Source organism: Vanellus vanellus (assembly GCF_965231255.1).
Source record: "Vanellus vanellus genome assembly, chromosome: 14".
NCBI lineage: Eukaryota > Metazoa > Chordata > Aves > Charadriiformes > Charadriidae > Vanellus > Vanellus vanellus.
In genome coordinates, this window is record NC_138919.1 from 2,144,705 (window position 1) to 2,159,782 (window position 15,078).

General features: G+C 53.2%; 1 protein-coding gene across 1 annotated transcript in view; it reads right to left on the minus strand.

Annotated features, from left to right (window-relative positions):
• Positions 1–50: 50 nt before the first annotated feature.
• Positions 51–15,078, minus strand: part of WDR90 (WD repeat domain 90) — a 31,661-nt gene continuing 16,633 nt past the window's right edge. The window contains exons 24-42 of the mRNA XM_082490536.1: positions 14,437–14,570; positions 13,835–13,872; positions 13,218–13,337; positions 12,610–12,792; positions 11,629–11,729; positions 10,578–10,680; positions 9,988–10,109; positions 9,452–9,611; positions 7,883–8,073; positions 7,439–7,607; positions 6,962–7,073; positions 6,207–6,378; positions 5,320–5,442; positions 4,957–5,137; positions 4,365–4,495; positions 3,232–3,375; positions 1,949–2,068; positions 1,337–1,421; positions 51–431 (exon numbers count right to left, since the gene is read on the minus strand). Coding sequence (XP_082346662.1) covers positions 274–431; positions 1,337–1,421; positions 1,949–2,068; positions 3,232–3,375; positions 4,365–4,495; positions 4,957–5,137; positions 5,320–5,442; positions 6,207–6,378; positions 6,962–7,073; positions 7,439–7,607; positions 7,883–8,073; positions 9,452–9,611; positions 9,988–10,109; positions 10,578–10,680; positions 11,629–11,729; positions 12,610–12,792; positions 13,218–13,337; positions 13,835–13,872; positions 14,437–14,570 — 2,547 coding nt within the window. The 3' untranslated portion in view covers positions 51–273. The remainder of the gene's footprint in view (positions 432–1,336; positions 1,422–1,948; positions 2,069–3,231; positions 3,376–4,364; positions 4,496–4,956; positions 5,138–5,319; positions 5,443–6,206; positions 6,379–6,961; positions 7,074–7,438; positions 7,608–7,882; positions 8,074–9,451; positions 9,612–9,987; positions 10,110–10,577; positions 10,681–11,628; positions 11,730–12,609; positions 12,793–13,217; positions 13,338–13,834; positions 13,873–14,436; positions 14,571–15,078) is intronic.

Below are 15,078 nucleotides of genomic sequence, written 5' to 3' on the forward strand. Positions count from 1 at the left end.
CTTTCGATGTTTTTATTAACAAAAAAACCCAAACCAAATCAAAACGGGAAATGGAGGCGTAGAACACATCCCGCAACCGGCCGGGCCTGGCCGGCGGGCCCGCCGCCGCGTCCGGCCGCAGCAGCCCGCGGGGGGGAGCGGAGGGTGAGGCTGGGGCCTGGTTGGGGCCTAAGCCGGGGCCTCGCCTAGGAGCGGGAGCCGGGGCCCGGCCCAGGTGAGGGGGGGCCGGCCTTCTATGCTGGAGAAGCGCCACTAGTCCAGGGACCTCCCGGCTCAACTGCCTGTGAGCTCCCAGACGAGGACGGCGCTGTGGGAGGCCGTGAGGAGGCAGCGGCCAGAGGGGGCGAAGCGGCAGAGGTGGACAGCATCATCGTGGCCGGCGTAGTCCTGGGCATCGCTGGTGGGACAGCGCAGCAGCCTCAGGAGCCGTTCTGTGGGGAAAGGAGGGGGGTCAGTGGCGTGGGAAGGGAGCTTGGTGCCGGGAGAAGGGGACTCTGCTGCCATGGGGCTCATCCCTGCCAGGAACACCATTCCCAGTCACCCCCCGGCCCCTCTCCACCCCCCTGAGTCAATAAGGTGAACGCCAGGAGACAGCTTCTCGCTGAAGCAAGCAGGGAATTAACAGCTGGTAATGGGGAAAGAGCGGGACACGGCCGCTCCACGCTGTGTGTCAGACTGTCACATTGCAGCAATGGATGTGGCACCCATGTGTTAGTGCTGCTCTGCTGTCTCGCACCCCCCTGAAGCGTCCAGACCTGGGCTTGGCGGGTGGCCTGCAGCTCTGGGGCAGACATGGAGCTCACCCCGCTCTTGGGAGCTGCTGTCAGAGCACAATGGATGTAAGTGCAGATACAAACAGCTACAAGAGTGAGGTGCCCTTGACAGCAGAAAGGTACTGATCGGCCCTGTGCTGGGGGAAGGTCCCTTGTGGCTCCTGGGGGCTGTAGCTCACACAGCGGCAGAGCTGTTTGCTTGTAAGTGGAGATGAAGACAGCCCGTAACCTCAAAGAGTCATTCAAGTGACAAATCCTGCTCATTGACAAACAGGACTGAGCTCATGCATCTCATTTCTGACCTATGACTCTCCCACAGCTTTCTCCTTGCCTGATGCATACCCTGTCCCGGGAGCAGGGCAGCTACCTGCAGTCCTGGGACTGTAGCTCCCAGGGTCCCAGGGCACGGGCTAGCGTGTGTGCATGTCTCTCTCGTTTAAAGGAAAAAAGACACTTGGTTTCCCTGCCACTCACAGGAAAAAGGGGAGATCCCTCCCCACCAAAGGCAACCTGGGGACAAGGCAGCCTGAGCAGCAGTGCCCGTGGCACCCTCTGGTACTCACCGCCGAAGCCGACAGCGATGAAGCGTGCTGCAGGAGACAGGCTCAGTGACGTGGCGAAGTATGGCAAGGAGATCTTCTCAACTACCTGCGCTCCAGGAAGAGAAACACCAACACCTCAGAAATGAGCAGGCAGGAGACCAGAGCTGCTGCAGTGACAGTCGTTAGGACAGTAAAGGGCTCCTCTCAAAGGGGAGGCTGACAGATGCACAGCACCTCTCAAGAGCTCGGAAACCTGCCAAAGGCATCGACTTTCCAGAGGAGACTCATCTCAAAGATTTAGAGATCGTTAGCGCTCCTGAAAGCAAACGCCTTCCCCTCCAGTCGGATTGAAAGGCAGCAGGGCAGCAGCAGGGACTGGCAGCCTGCCCAGACACGCAGCCCGAGGCAGGGGCAGGGCCCTGCCGCTCACCAGTTACCTGCGCCAGACTCCAGAGTTTCTGAGATGAAAAGCTGTTGCCCTGAGCAGCTGCTTGCCTGAGCCCACCCCACACTCTCAGACTTGGCTTTACACGCAGGGCAGCACTGCCTCCCCCACGTCGCACCTCATTCGATGTGGCCACAGCCCCGCAGGGGCAGAGGAGCGCCCGTGTCACCCTGACAGGGCACGAGTACCTGTTTCTTGCGCAGACTGTAAAACAAGGCTTCCTTCTGCATCCCAAAGCCGACGTAGACCAGGGTACTGGGTTCCCAAGGGCAGAAGGCAGCCAGGCTGGGCGGGAGGCTGCCGAGGCCCTGGAGGGGGAAACCAAAGGGAACAAAATCGAGGCTAGCTTCTCCAGCACAGTGGGGGACAAAAGGAAAGCATGGAGGGACACCAGCCCTTGGGCCCTGGGTGTCTAAGCAGCGGGAAATTAGTATGATGGAGGTTGTTTCCTCCCTCTTGCATTGCCATCTCAGATGTGCTCACAGCAAAGAAGCAAGGAGCAATCCCACACTGCCATGGAAAGCTGAAGCAAATTGTTTACTGAGATAGGAGAAGGATACGCAAGGGTCCAACAGGTTGAATTTCCACTGAGGCATTCTTGCTGCAGGGGCTTGAAGGTGGGATTGGGTTATGGATTGGTTTAACACAAGAAAATGGGGCACAGAAGATAGATCTTTAGTAGTGGATGCAAGATCAGTCCTTCACCTGTTCACTGTGGGGACACCTGTAGCGAGTTTCCTTCATGGAAAGGAAATCCATCATTTTGGAAACAAACAGAAGAAACGTTGACAGAACCCAACTGCTGTATGGGCCCAGATGGTGCTTGGCCCTGAGGGTGGCAGGCTGAGGCACCTCTGCTTGCCCCCCAAAAAGACCCAGCTCCCTTCTGCGTGCCAGTGTCATGTGTACTGGGGAACATCTCCACGTCCTCTCCGCTACAGACCCTCCTCCCTTTCTTGCAGGTGTCCTGCTGCCCAAATCCCACACCTGAGTGGGAGCCCAAGTGTTCTGCAAAGCATCACAGACACACAGGGTTAGAGTACTTGGCTCTGTGAACCCAGCACTGGGCTCCAGGCTCTGAATATTCATGCTCTTTGGGAACGTCAAAGTTAGCAGCATGCTCATAATTAGGTCTCTCTTCTGTGCGCTGTTCTCACTGCTGCCTGTGCTCTGTTTTGCGTGGCACAGGGGTGTCAGCTCTTTGCAGATGCAGTTTTTGACTCCTCGTGCTTACAAAAGTCAGTGCTTCCCAGCAGTTAGGCGCTGCTACAATTCCCGCTGCCTTTCGACACGCAAGAATGTGTGCTAACAAGATACTCTACGAGCAGCAGAACTAATAAAGATGACTTTCCTAAGCACACACTCTCTTTGGCCCCATCCTGCTCAGAGCCTTGAGGCATCTCTCCTCCAACTCGGCTGGTGCCAAGACCCACGCCGTGAGCAGGCAGGGGCTGGCAGGTGCCACTCTCACCTCGGGTCTGGCAGGAGCTGGGAAGCTGAGCCAGTCGAGGAGTTCGCACTTATCCTTCAGCCAGTCGGAAGCCCAGATGCTGACCCGCCGGTCCGAGCTGGTGGCCAGCCAGAGCTCGCCTCCTTCCACCCCAAAGTCACGGTACTACAGAAGATAAAAGCAAAGCTGTGACTCTGGCAGTACAGAAGCTTCAAAGAAAGCTGCCACTAGAGCTCATGGGAACACAGGCCTTATGCCGTAGGGGATCAACACCGGGATTAACCTCCATTTGGGCAGTGCTATGTTAAAAGAGTGCTTAAAGTCACTTAGAATAAAATAGGAAGCCGTGGTATTGGAACCGGCGGCACACTCCGGGTTGAAAACACCAGCAGAAGAGTCTGCTAAAGGAGAGATGAGCACCTGGCCTGACCGACACAGATCTCTTCCCCTGAATGCCCTCCAGATCTGCACATCTCCTAGGGTAGTGCTTGCAGATACCGTGTGTCACCTAAAAAAGTCCTTCACCTAAAACCGAGGAGGATCTCCTAAGTCTAGAATTGCCAGGGAACACAGCCTTGCAGCCTGAGAACTTAGGCTAAATTATTCTCATTTCTGCTGCGTGAAAGAAAAAGGCTCTCCGTGAAGAGAAGGACAAAGGAGGTGCTGCACAACTGAGTCTTCCTAGCTCCACAGAGGAACCGTACGAAGAGCCAGCTACACACTGGAGGCCAGGCTGCCAATGAGCAAAGCGGGGAAAGCACGCCGAGCCCTTTCTCAGGTGCACAGGAGGTGAAAGCTCACAGCCCGGGCTGCTCTCAAGGGGTACTGCTCTCTGAGAGCCCGTGGCGCAGGGACACGTCACACCTGTGTGTGCAGTGTGTATACAACAGCCACCAAAGGTACCCCCAGCCCGCAGGCACAGCCTCACTCAGGATTGCACCTGCAACGCCCACGGCTTTACCCCACTGAAGACATCCCTGGAAAAACTGAACAGAAGTTACTGGAGGGAACGGGGGCCCGAAGAGGAAAAGTGAGGGACAATGAAGGAAACTCGCTGCCCGATCCAGCCACGCTGCTGCTGCTTCCCACAGCTGTGCAGTGACACATGGGGAACTTGCTCCTACACAGCGCCGGGGCAGAGGGTGAGGTCTCACCTGCTTCCTGGTGCACTGGAGGACAGTGATGGGGGAGCCTTTGTGCTCAGCAAGGATGTGGATAGTTATTCCGGTGTGAGGGCTGCTGACAGCTACGAGCCCATCCTTGTCCCCTGATAAGATCATTTCTCCTGTGGGGAGAGGAGAGAAAAGAATAGGATGCTTCTTGTAGGAGAAGAAAAAGCCCATAGGGGAAAGGTCGTGGGATACTGGTCTCCCAAAACACTGTGAAAGGCTGGGAACGTCTGACTCAAGGGCTGGGTAAGGTGGGATGTCTCAGAGACACCCACTAAAACACTACACTGAGGAAAAACTGCTGCAGGTTGTAAGCAGGAGGACACAAAGGCATGTTTGTTGTACACAAACCCCCTTTGCTATACCATTGCCAATATACCTCCCGTGTCCCACTTACCACGTGCCCAGCTGGCAGCTACCAGAGCTCATTGATACAAGTTCTCTGGCCCTCCCTGGCCCCAGGTTTTTGGGCAGGTCACCACTACACAAGACCAGCTGGAGGTGAGGATAACCCAGGCACAACCAAGCCACGCTCCCCGAGGCAACATCTCCCCACTGTTATAACAGGCAGCCTCACCGTCTGCGGAGTAGGCAATTGCTGTCAGCGCAACGGCATGGGGGTGCATTTTCAGCTCCATCTCTGTCCTGGAAATGCTGAACACGCGGATGGTGCCATCGCTGTACCCTGCTACTACATGCTGGCTCTCAGCTGCCCACGAAACGACAGAATGAGGCTCCCAGGCCAGGCACTGGCAGCTCTGCAAAACAACCAGGGCAGAGACCCAATGACACAGTGAAGAGAAAAGCACACTAAAAGCTCCACCTGCAAGGTTTCTCCAAGTTTAGCCTGCTCTGTGAGGACACAGCAGTCCTTGCAATCCCAAGCAATGGACTGTGCCCTCTACCAAGAGGAGGAGATTGATGTACCACAAACAATTACCTGGTTGAGCACCTGGAACTGTACCACCAGCTCCATGCTGCCCAGAGACCAAATCCTCACGCTGCCGTCTTCCCCGCACGTTGCGCAGTGAGTCTCATCAGGACTGAAGCACACTTCGGTCACCTGCAGCGAGAACGGAGATGGGGAACTGGGACCCTACAAATGCCGCAGCCTAGAGGACATCAGCTCCTTTGCCCTCTCATCCCCCAGGACCCCCCTCATGGGAGACACCAGAGAAGGTGGCCCAGACCTAAAGGAAGGTGGGGTACTTTGGTTTTGTGCTTAAATCTTGGGCTGACAACTAGGCTTGTAATGGAAACCAGTAAACCTAACGCCAAAGCTAGGACCAGGCACTACACGACTTAGGTGTAAGTAAAATATCTTATCTTTTACCATTTGAAATCTTTTTTTCTGTAGCGTAAAGATAGCCCAAAGCAACAGCAAAATTCAAACCAGTCATTCTCCACCTGTTTGGGCTTTTTTTTTTTTTTTTTTTTTTTAAATATTTTAAGCAAAGAAAACATTGCTAGCAAACAGAAGACAGGCAGAAGTCGGAGCACTCAGGAATGAAGCCTCAGTGACTGCAAACTACAGTCTTCCGCTCCAGCAGAAAGGCCCAGAGCTGCTCCCAGGCAGAGGCTGTTAAACACCTAAGGTTAGAGCGGATGAGCTCAGACTTCTTGATATTGGCCTCCTCAGTGTACACAGTTCTCTCTAGACTCCTCCGTGTGCCTCGTCAGTGCAAACGAGCCCTGCAGCTCCCTGAGCTCTCCCGTGGCCAGACCAGGGAACGTTTCTGCAGCCCGCACGCACTTCCCGGGGCATGGACAGCACACACAGCACTTGCTGCTCTGCGGGACAAACCACCCCGGCCTGGCCCCTCTAACCTTGTTCTTGTGGCCGCTGATTAGCCGGATGCTTGTGTTCTCCGTCCAGTTGATGTACCACAGTGTTCCTGCCGTGGTGCCCACAATTCCCATTTCTAGAGAGTCATCAAAGGCTGCACTGACTATTGTCCCATCGAGGGTAATCTCATGTTCTAGCAGGACTGAGCAAGACCTGGTGGAAAGGAGGATACGAGAAGGACTGGCTCAACTGTTGGAACAGCCACTCTGCCTCCTTTGAATGCAATTTTCTAATGAGCCCAGTCATGTATTTGTAGCTAAACGGTTCAATGAAGCGCTCCTGTACATTGAACAGTGACTACCATTATATTTGCGCTGCAACCATCTTTTATAGGAAAGAAAGAAAACAGGGGGTGCAATAGTGCAAGAGAAGAAACAAAGGCCATGTATTTTCACTAATTCTCTTAAAGGAGTTCCTACAAATCACCAACACAAACTTCAGGCGTGATAAACTCCACCCATTTCCAGTATTAAGAGGGTTCAGCTACCTGTGGCAAAAGTTCAGTAAAAAGATCCAGACAAAAAGAATCAGCAGTCACGGGATGGAGAGGAAAAGCTAAGGATGAAGAGCAACGGGAGCAGCACGGTTGCCGGCAGAGCTGATGTCTGTCCGTGAAAAGCCACCTCTCAGACAGGTCCTGGGAGCTGCCAGGTGAGGGGAAGAGCATCTCAAGAGCACAGAGTGTTCTGGAGATGGGTGCGCACACAGTGGGGACGCTGAGGCCACAACCTCCTACCTGGCGTCGGGACCTTTCAGCCTCAGCTCCTGCACGGCAGCCACTGCCCACAAGCGGATGCGTTTCGTGTTGCTGCCGCTCACCAGCCTGTTACGCCGACACACCAGCACACCTGGGATGCCACAGGGGAACAAAGGGCACCCGTGAATATCCACCGCTCTCAGCCACCACCCAAAGCATGCTCCTGACAGCCAAGTCACTGATTCATTCGGGCAGGGCAGTGGGGGTCTTTTACAGCCCAATACCCAGCGTTTTTACAGACTAGATGTGGACCCCCCAGCTCTGATGAAGAAACTCAGAGAAATCCAGGCAAACCCGGATCTATTGCCACCCCACGCATCTTGTATCCGACACAGCAAACTGGTTTTCCGAGCACAGCTGAAATCGGAAGACTGCAAGCTCATTGCTCTTCTTTCCAAACGAGTTCCCATGGAATTTGTTACAGCCCTGACAGATGAGCAGGGCATCTGCACTCACCGATCTCACCCTCGTCGGCCTCCCATGTCATGAAGCAGCAATTAGTCTCGGTGTCCCACACGCAGATCTGGCCTGAGTTGGTCCCACTATAAAGAAGAGTGTCGGCACCGTAACAGAGAGAGGTCAGCTCCACCGGCCCTAGTACGTCCGGGGCAGAGGCCCGATGAACCTGGCAGAGCACATAAAACAGAGATGTCCAAGAGAATATGGCACTTACCTACACCAGAAAAAGAAAAACCCTCCTCCTACCCTCAGTTTATGCAGTTAATGCCTCAAACACAACTGAAAGCCATTCATGGTCAGCCAACATCATCTCACTAAGAGAAATCATCAGCTCTCACAGACTTGTGGGGGCAGAGCCTCCATCGCACTCACCAGGGGCTATGGAGAAGAAGTCAGAGATGCTGAACAGAAATTTTAGGAGAAGGTAAAACTGAGGTTTACCTTGAGGTTGACATCAGCTCCCTGCTGCTCCAACAGCCAAAACATCACAGCTCCCTTCCCCACGCAGGCCAGGTCTCTGTGAGAAAGAGGACTAAAAGCCACGTCGTGGACCGGCTCCGAGATACAAGTCGATAATATGAGTTCGTAAGTGTAGGTATTCCACAGAGCAATGGTTTGATCGCTGTAGTCCCCTAAGTAGAACATGAAAGACGTCAGGAAGAAATTCTACAGCCTCAGGATACTCACAAGCAGACACACTGCACACACCCATCAACTGTGTCACTCCCTTGTCCAGTTGTTCAGAGACAACTGCTGTGAACACCATCCCAGGAAGGGACACGGCTCCTCGTGTGCTCAGCAAAAGCTGCACGAAATGATGGGTCCTCTTCTGGGTTGAGGACAGACATAACTGACCCAACGCTTCGTGCTGGAGGTTGTAGCCAATCTGGGGCTGCAGCCAGCGTTTGATCTGGCTGATGTGGTAGGGATTCCAGCAGACAGAGCAGGTTTTCTGCTGTTCCTACATCATTAGGAGCTACTGCACACCTCATCGTATGCCCCACACAAGCTCCTCCAGTGATACTGTACAATCAGAGCTCACAACAGTCTTGACATAAGAAAGGGATGTCACCTTTGCTGAGATGGGAGCTGACCTTAATGGAAGCCATCGTATTTGGGTGGCAGCAGAAGGCATTGGCCTCCGTGATGGTGAAACGTCCCCAGCTCCCAGACAGCTCCAGAGGACAGTGCTCTCCTGCTGCCTTTCCCAAGCTCCACAGTCTCAGGGGAGACTTTCAGCTTTTCTCTTCTCCGCAGCCCAGACCGGAGCTGGAGGAGGGCTGCTCTCCCACGCTGCTCCACGGAGAGCACAAAGCTCTCTTTCTCTCTCATGAAGCTTGCTTTTTTTCCAAGGGCAGACTCACCAGCCCAGAGAGAGTGTATTGCCTGCTCCACAGGTCCTCTCTCATGCAAAACAAGAACTTACTAATTGCATATTTGTCCTTTAAATGTCCCCTGCCTAAAGAAAACAGACAGCTTGTGCTGGCATCGCTGCCTGGCAGGAGGCTCACAGTTTGAAACCTGGCTACTTCTATGCGATTCCACCTAAGCAGCAGTAAGAAGTCCAGAACAAGGCTTTTCCCTTTGGATACTATATATAGTAACTGCAAACTATTTACACAGGCTTAACAAGCACTAGTGAGCCAGAAGAAAGCTGTAACTTCAAGAAAAACGAGCTAGCTGGGGCAATGAGAAAGAACTGAAGGGGAGCTGAGGGGAGCCCAGCGTTCGTGCCTGTGGCTGAGGCACACGGGGTGTGTGCTTCCCCTCGAAACGCTCCTGAGAGCACCCTGGAAGTACACTCAGCTGCAAAGAGTACCTCTGCAGGTGATCACTCGTGGGAGGACCTGAGATCACTTGCAGTTTTACATGCTGCGTTATCCATTGTCCTGAGGCTACCAAGCAACAGCTTCATACCTGCGAGCCTGGTATGCATCTCGCAGGGATTACACATCTGTCTGCTCTAGGGTCTACTCCTGCACCCACATCTGGCGTTACAGGTATACTCACCGAGGGTAATAAGGAACCTGTCGTCCCGCGAGAATGCCATGGCTTGTACTTGTGTCTCGTGATGGAAGAGACTCACTGTGCAAACCCCATCCTGGATGTTCCAGATGCAGATCTGACAATGGGAGTCTCCACTCCTCTTTCCTGAGGCAGAGGCAAGAACCTAACAGAACAATATATTGTCACTGAGACCTTGGTAAACAATTAGAGAACACTTCATTAGTTAGTCTTAGCAACTATTAGTCTCAAATTAAAGTGATGTGGTTGGCAACTGGAAAATTCTGCGAGAACAGCCATCAGCTGACGGCAGGAGGGAACGGTAGCATCACCCAGAGGAAGGAAACAGCCTTTACCATCGCACTGAGCCAGCACAATGGACAGCTAGGCTCCGAAACCATTTACTGTATTTCCATAACCCCAGGTCTCCATGCAGCAGGCAGAAGAAGGAACAGACAAATTGGAATTTTAGTCTGTGACATTCTTTTAGCTCAAAGCGACAATGACCAAACCCAGCCCAGGGCAGCAGAAGCCTCTCCTACCTGGGCATCGTGGCTGATGGCGAGCGTCGAGATCTCCTCTGCATGGCCAAACCAGTGATTCTGTGACCCCGAGTGCAGGTCTTCAACCACGATGACGCAGCCGCAGGTGTAGGCAAAAAAACCTAGCAGAGGAGGAGATGGGATGCTTTCATGTAAAGGCTTCACATACAGCACCAGCTACAACCTACGTCACAATTCAGGGGAATTATTTTTTATTTTTTTTTCAGTGATACATAAAAGCTGACTCTTCTATACAGCTTGTCAGCAGCATTCCCATCAGGTTGAGAGTGGAGTAAGGACAAATCTCACGTCCCCTACGCCAAGCAAGGCAAAGCTGTTGGGCATCGCTCCAGCCTGGGGAAAGGAGGCAAAATGGCCTTTGTGAGAGCTTTCCCTTCTGCTCTTCCACTCAAGCATGAGTCTGCCCGTATCAACTGGCGTTTACCAGTAGCAAAGAAGAAGGGTTACTGGATTTTACCAACACAAAGAACCCCTGTGTTAAAGCAAAGATCCCAACCCAACAGCTAGAAGATCGTAAACTGGGGTCACTACACACATCTCTTGCCCCCTCCAGAGCCTTCCCGGTATACCTGTGTCTGGGTTCCACACCATATTCCCTCTGCCGTTCCCGTTGTAGCCGATCACTGCTTTCAGCTTTAAGACCTCACTGCCAGCTGGAGGAGGTAAGAAATTCTGCAAGAAAAACAGACACTAGCTTAAAATAAGCTCTAGAAGGATGGCCCGGTCAGGTACATTCAACACCCACGTAAGGAGCAGCATGCGTGCAGGAACACACACACACACACACACACTCACGCACACAACACACAAATCAAGCCAACATCCACACAATTCAAATTCAACACGTCAACAGCTGAATACCAAAGGGCACACTTATAGATAGAAAAGAGAAACTGCACCAGCAAAACCAGGCACAGATGCTTTCAGATGGGGCACAAAACAGGCTGGCAGCAACTGCCCAGCCGACGAGCAGCTGCTAATCCTGCTGGGAAAGAGTTCAATGGGTTTTGCTGACTTGGGGACGTAGATGTTTCAATAGGAAGACGGTGGAGGGGAAAAAAATGCTACCAGGTGGAGGGACAGAGGAGAGAATTGAGGGTGCAAGCCGAATGTAGCTTTTCTCCCAGCACCACGAGCAGCAGAGCTTAGGAAAAGGTTGAGTTAAGTTTCTGGTTTATTATTGCTCTGTTTGTTAACAGAGCGAGAGCTGTGCCTTGACTATCTTCAATACGCTCCATGGATTGCCTTCCCCAGCCTGCTCTGCCAACACATCTGCTCGCAAATATGGGTGCGCGATGAATCACTCCATTGCTCACTCGTCTTTCACTTTCAATAGCACATGCCATTTCCATTTCTTTTGAATAAAAATGTATGCAGATTTGCTGAACAGAAAGAAAGAGAGTTGATCACAACTCACTTTTTACTAGTCTGGAAAGAGCGGCACGTAGAGAAGAGAGGGGGACTAATGCTGAGGGTTTCTAATTGAACATCAGGCCCTGGGGTGCGTTTCACAAACTGCTTTCAAGCAGAGAAGAAAACAGAAACAATTTGGAAAATTCACCTATCCCAGCCCCAAAATGCCTGTTTGTCCCCTGCCCGGGGAACCAGCACAACTCTCACCTGGGGGAGCACTGATGCCTTAAAGCGAGGAGTGAAATGCCGGTAGGAATCTGGGCGGATGGAGCATTGGGACTTGGGACTTTTGGTCTCCTTTCTGGGTTCTGCCACACAAAGAAGAAAACAGTATCTATGGGATGCTGCTTCTGGGAATGGTTTGGGAGCTGCAGCTAGGCTGCGCCTTGCTGCCTGCTCAGATGCTGCGCATGTGTGTGCACACACACACAGATGAATTAAAAAAAAAAAAAATTAAAAAAAAAAAAAAAAATCAGACTGCAGCGTCGTGCGTGCTCCTACACCACTGGCCATAGGAAAAGCACCGGCTTTCCAGGAGCAAAGGAGGACCATCCATCTCCTCCCATCATCCCGCTCAGCCACACCACGCTGGAAACAGCCTAAAGGCATCCACACTGCGTGCCCTGGGCATCGCTGCGAAAGCATAAGCCCCACAGCTAGAAAGAGGTCTTCAACGAGAGCGGCGGAGGTATAGTTTTACATTGAAGCTTTCCAACAAGTGCTGCCTGGGGCTGAGCGCTGGCAGCTGCCTGCTTCTGGCGGCTCGCCACGAACTGCTGCAGCTTTGAGGCTGTGCATCTATTAATAGAGACGTTAGAAGCTTTAATTTCAGACGGGTTTAATAGAACGTGCCACTTAGAAATGATATTGGCTCCAAGCTGAAGAGGGGCTTCTGGCGTGCCTAGAAGCAGCAGCAGGGAAAGAGCCAGAAGAACAAGCAAGCTTGGGGACCAACGTGAGCTTTCCTCAATTCTGACTTCCCTTGGTAAATCCCACCCAAGGGAAAAACCCCGAGGAACACATTGCTGCCCTTCGTCTCACAGCTCAGAGCACATGTCCGGGTCTATCTGTACCATATTAATCATGGTCTTTATTTTTCAGGGATAGACCAAGCCGCCATGCAAGCCTGTGCACGTTGTGCCCGTAAGGAGCCAAGCTTTGTACGTGGTGGGAAAACCCCTCATTTACCGTTTGCTGATTCTCCAGGAGACTTCGAGTGCTCCTGCCTCACTTTAGGCTTCACAACAAGCAGCTCCTCATTTCTGACCGGCTCCACCACAAGGACCGAGGCATCTTTATCTCCGTTCGCCACCATCCTGCTGCTGCCTGGCAGACCTGCTTCCTCCTCTTTGTCCGACTCAGAGAAAATACCTGAAGAGAAAAATCAGTGAAAGGACAGAGCCATCCGTGTCCTTCAAGACTGCTTCACATGTGACCGACCCTTTGATTCTGGCAGTGTCATTCTCCTGCTCTGTGTAACAACCCATCTGTTAGGGTGGAGGGCAAAGCGGACATTTCTTTCTGGGTACGCCCAGCAAGGTATTTACCGTAGCCCTCAGAGAAGCTCTGCTGGCAGCTTAGTCTGTGGAGGAGAGCAGAGGATAAAGCGGTGCCAAACCCCAACACCTCTGGCTGGCTTTGTCCAAGTTAGGGGAAGGAAAGCGCAGACTGGTCTCTCAGTCTGCAGGATGGGGCTCACGGGCAGGGACGGCTCCAAGGGCGCTGCTGAATTAGGCAAGGAGTTTCTCCTAAAACCAGATTAAATTTTCCTCTTTCCTGCAAGCAGTTCCTCTTACTTTGACATCCCACTTGGTGGACAGAGCTGACATCCAAACACGGTGGCGAGGACAACAACGGGAGAGGAACTGTCTGCCGAGGTGTCTCAGAGGCATCCTTGAGCTTCTCAGAGCTCCCTTCTGTGAAAAGAAAAGGGTTTGTGTAACTTCCTTCATCCCTTATGTCCTCTCATCCTCCTGGGTTGATTGATGGCGATACCTCCAAGCTCATTTCTCCAGCTTCCTCCTACAAAGGAGAAGCCACTTCTCTGCCCTTTGAGAAAGAGAGGGACAGACAGACAGGAGGGACAGACAGACAGAGGGACAGTGAGGGCAGGGAAAAAGAAGACAGAAGAGATGGAGGCAGGGAAGGACAGAACACAAAAGCTGAAAGACCTACCAGAAAACCCAGAGCAGCTCTGCTCAGAACATCCCCTCTTTGGCAGACTCCCCCTGAGAGGTGCTAGTTAATTGAAAACTGTCCCTTGGGGTTAATTAGCTGGTTAGGCTCCTGCTACCTGACCCACTGAGGGAAGGAACCAAAAACCCCCCAACCCCTACCCTCAGCCATGAAGAGCAGCGGTGAAAGAGCTGCCAACCTGCCGGCCAGCGCAACTCACCGGAGGAAGCAAACTCACCTGCTCCTGGCAGCAGAGCGGACTTGGAGGAATGAGCCCTGGGAAGGCAAGGAGACTGGTGTTACACCGAGGGGAGATCACAGACTGGTGAGGGTCAGAAGGGCCCTCTGGAGCTCCCCCAGTCCCACCCCCCGCCAGAGCAGGGACACCTACAGCAGTGGCACAGGACACATCCAGGTGGGTTTGGAATGGCTCCAGAGTGGGAGACTCCCCCCCCCCCACCCCCCCCCTCTCTGGGCAGCTGTGCCAGTGCTCTGCCGCCCGCACAGGAGAGAAGTCCCTTCTCATGGTTAGATGGAACTTCCTATGGTCAAGTTTGTGCCCGTTCCCTCTTGTCCTGTCACTGGGCACCACTGAAAAAAGACCGTTCCCATCCCCCTGGCACCCTCCCTTGAAGGATTTATAAGCATTGATAAGATCCCCCCTCAGTCTTCTCTTCTGCAGACTGAAAAGCCCCAAGTCCCTCAGCCCTTCCTCATAAGAAGGATGCTCCGGTCCCATCATCATCTTCGTAGCCCTTTGCTGGACCCTCTCCAGCAGCTGATGGGGCAGGTGGGGTGATGGGAAGCAGCGGAAGGCACTGCCCAGCACAGTGTACTTACCCAGCTCGGGGTGACCGCTCTGCAGGTAGAGCCAGGAAATCCCAGAGGAAGATGGCATCTCCAACGCTGATGACATGCCGTTGGTCTGGGGTGAAGGCCACCTGGCGCACTGGCTCCGAGTGGCCAATGTACACCTGAGAGAGAGCACGCCTTGAACTTCTCCATCACCACGTCTCTCCTATCAGCATAGCGGTTACTGTACTCCCTGCCCTGCCCAGCCAGCGCCTCAGCAGAAGATCCTCTCAGAGGTCGGCACCCCACCTCCAATGCTCAGACCTGGCGTTGATCAACCTAGGGCTGAGCTTCGGCACACTGATCTGGAGAAACAAGCAGAAGCTGAAAACCCTCAAGGTCTTATCCTAGCTCTCAATAACTCTGAAACCCTGGACGAGCCATTTTCTTCTCTGGGCGGCTCTGTCCCTAGCACACAGGTAACATCTACCCCTGTCCTTCACAGAGGGTCTCACTAGGGGCGGTGCTTTGGCCCCAGCCTGTGCTCGGTGCCGGGCGTTATACCAACGTGGGAATAGGGCTGTGTTTTTCAGCTTCTGGGCAAACTGGGACTGAGTCAAACAGAGGGTATTTGCTGCTGTCTTCTCCAGGGACTCGGAATCGCAACACCAACCCCCTCCCCTCCCTTTG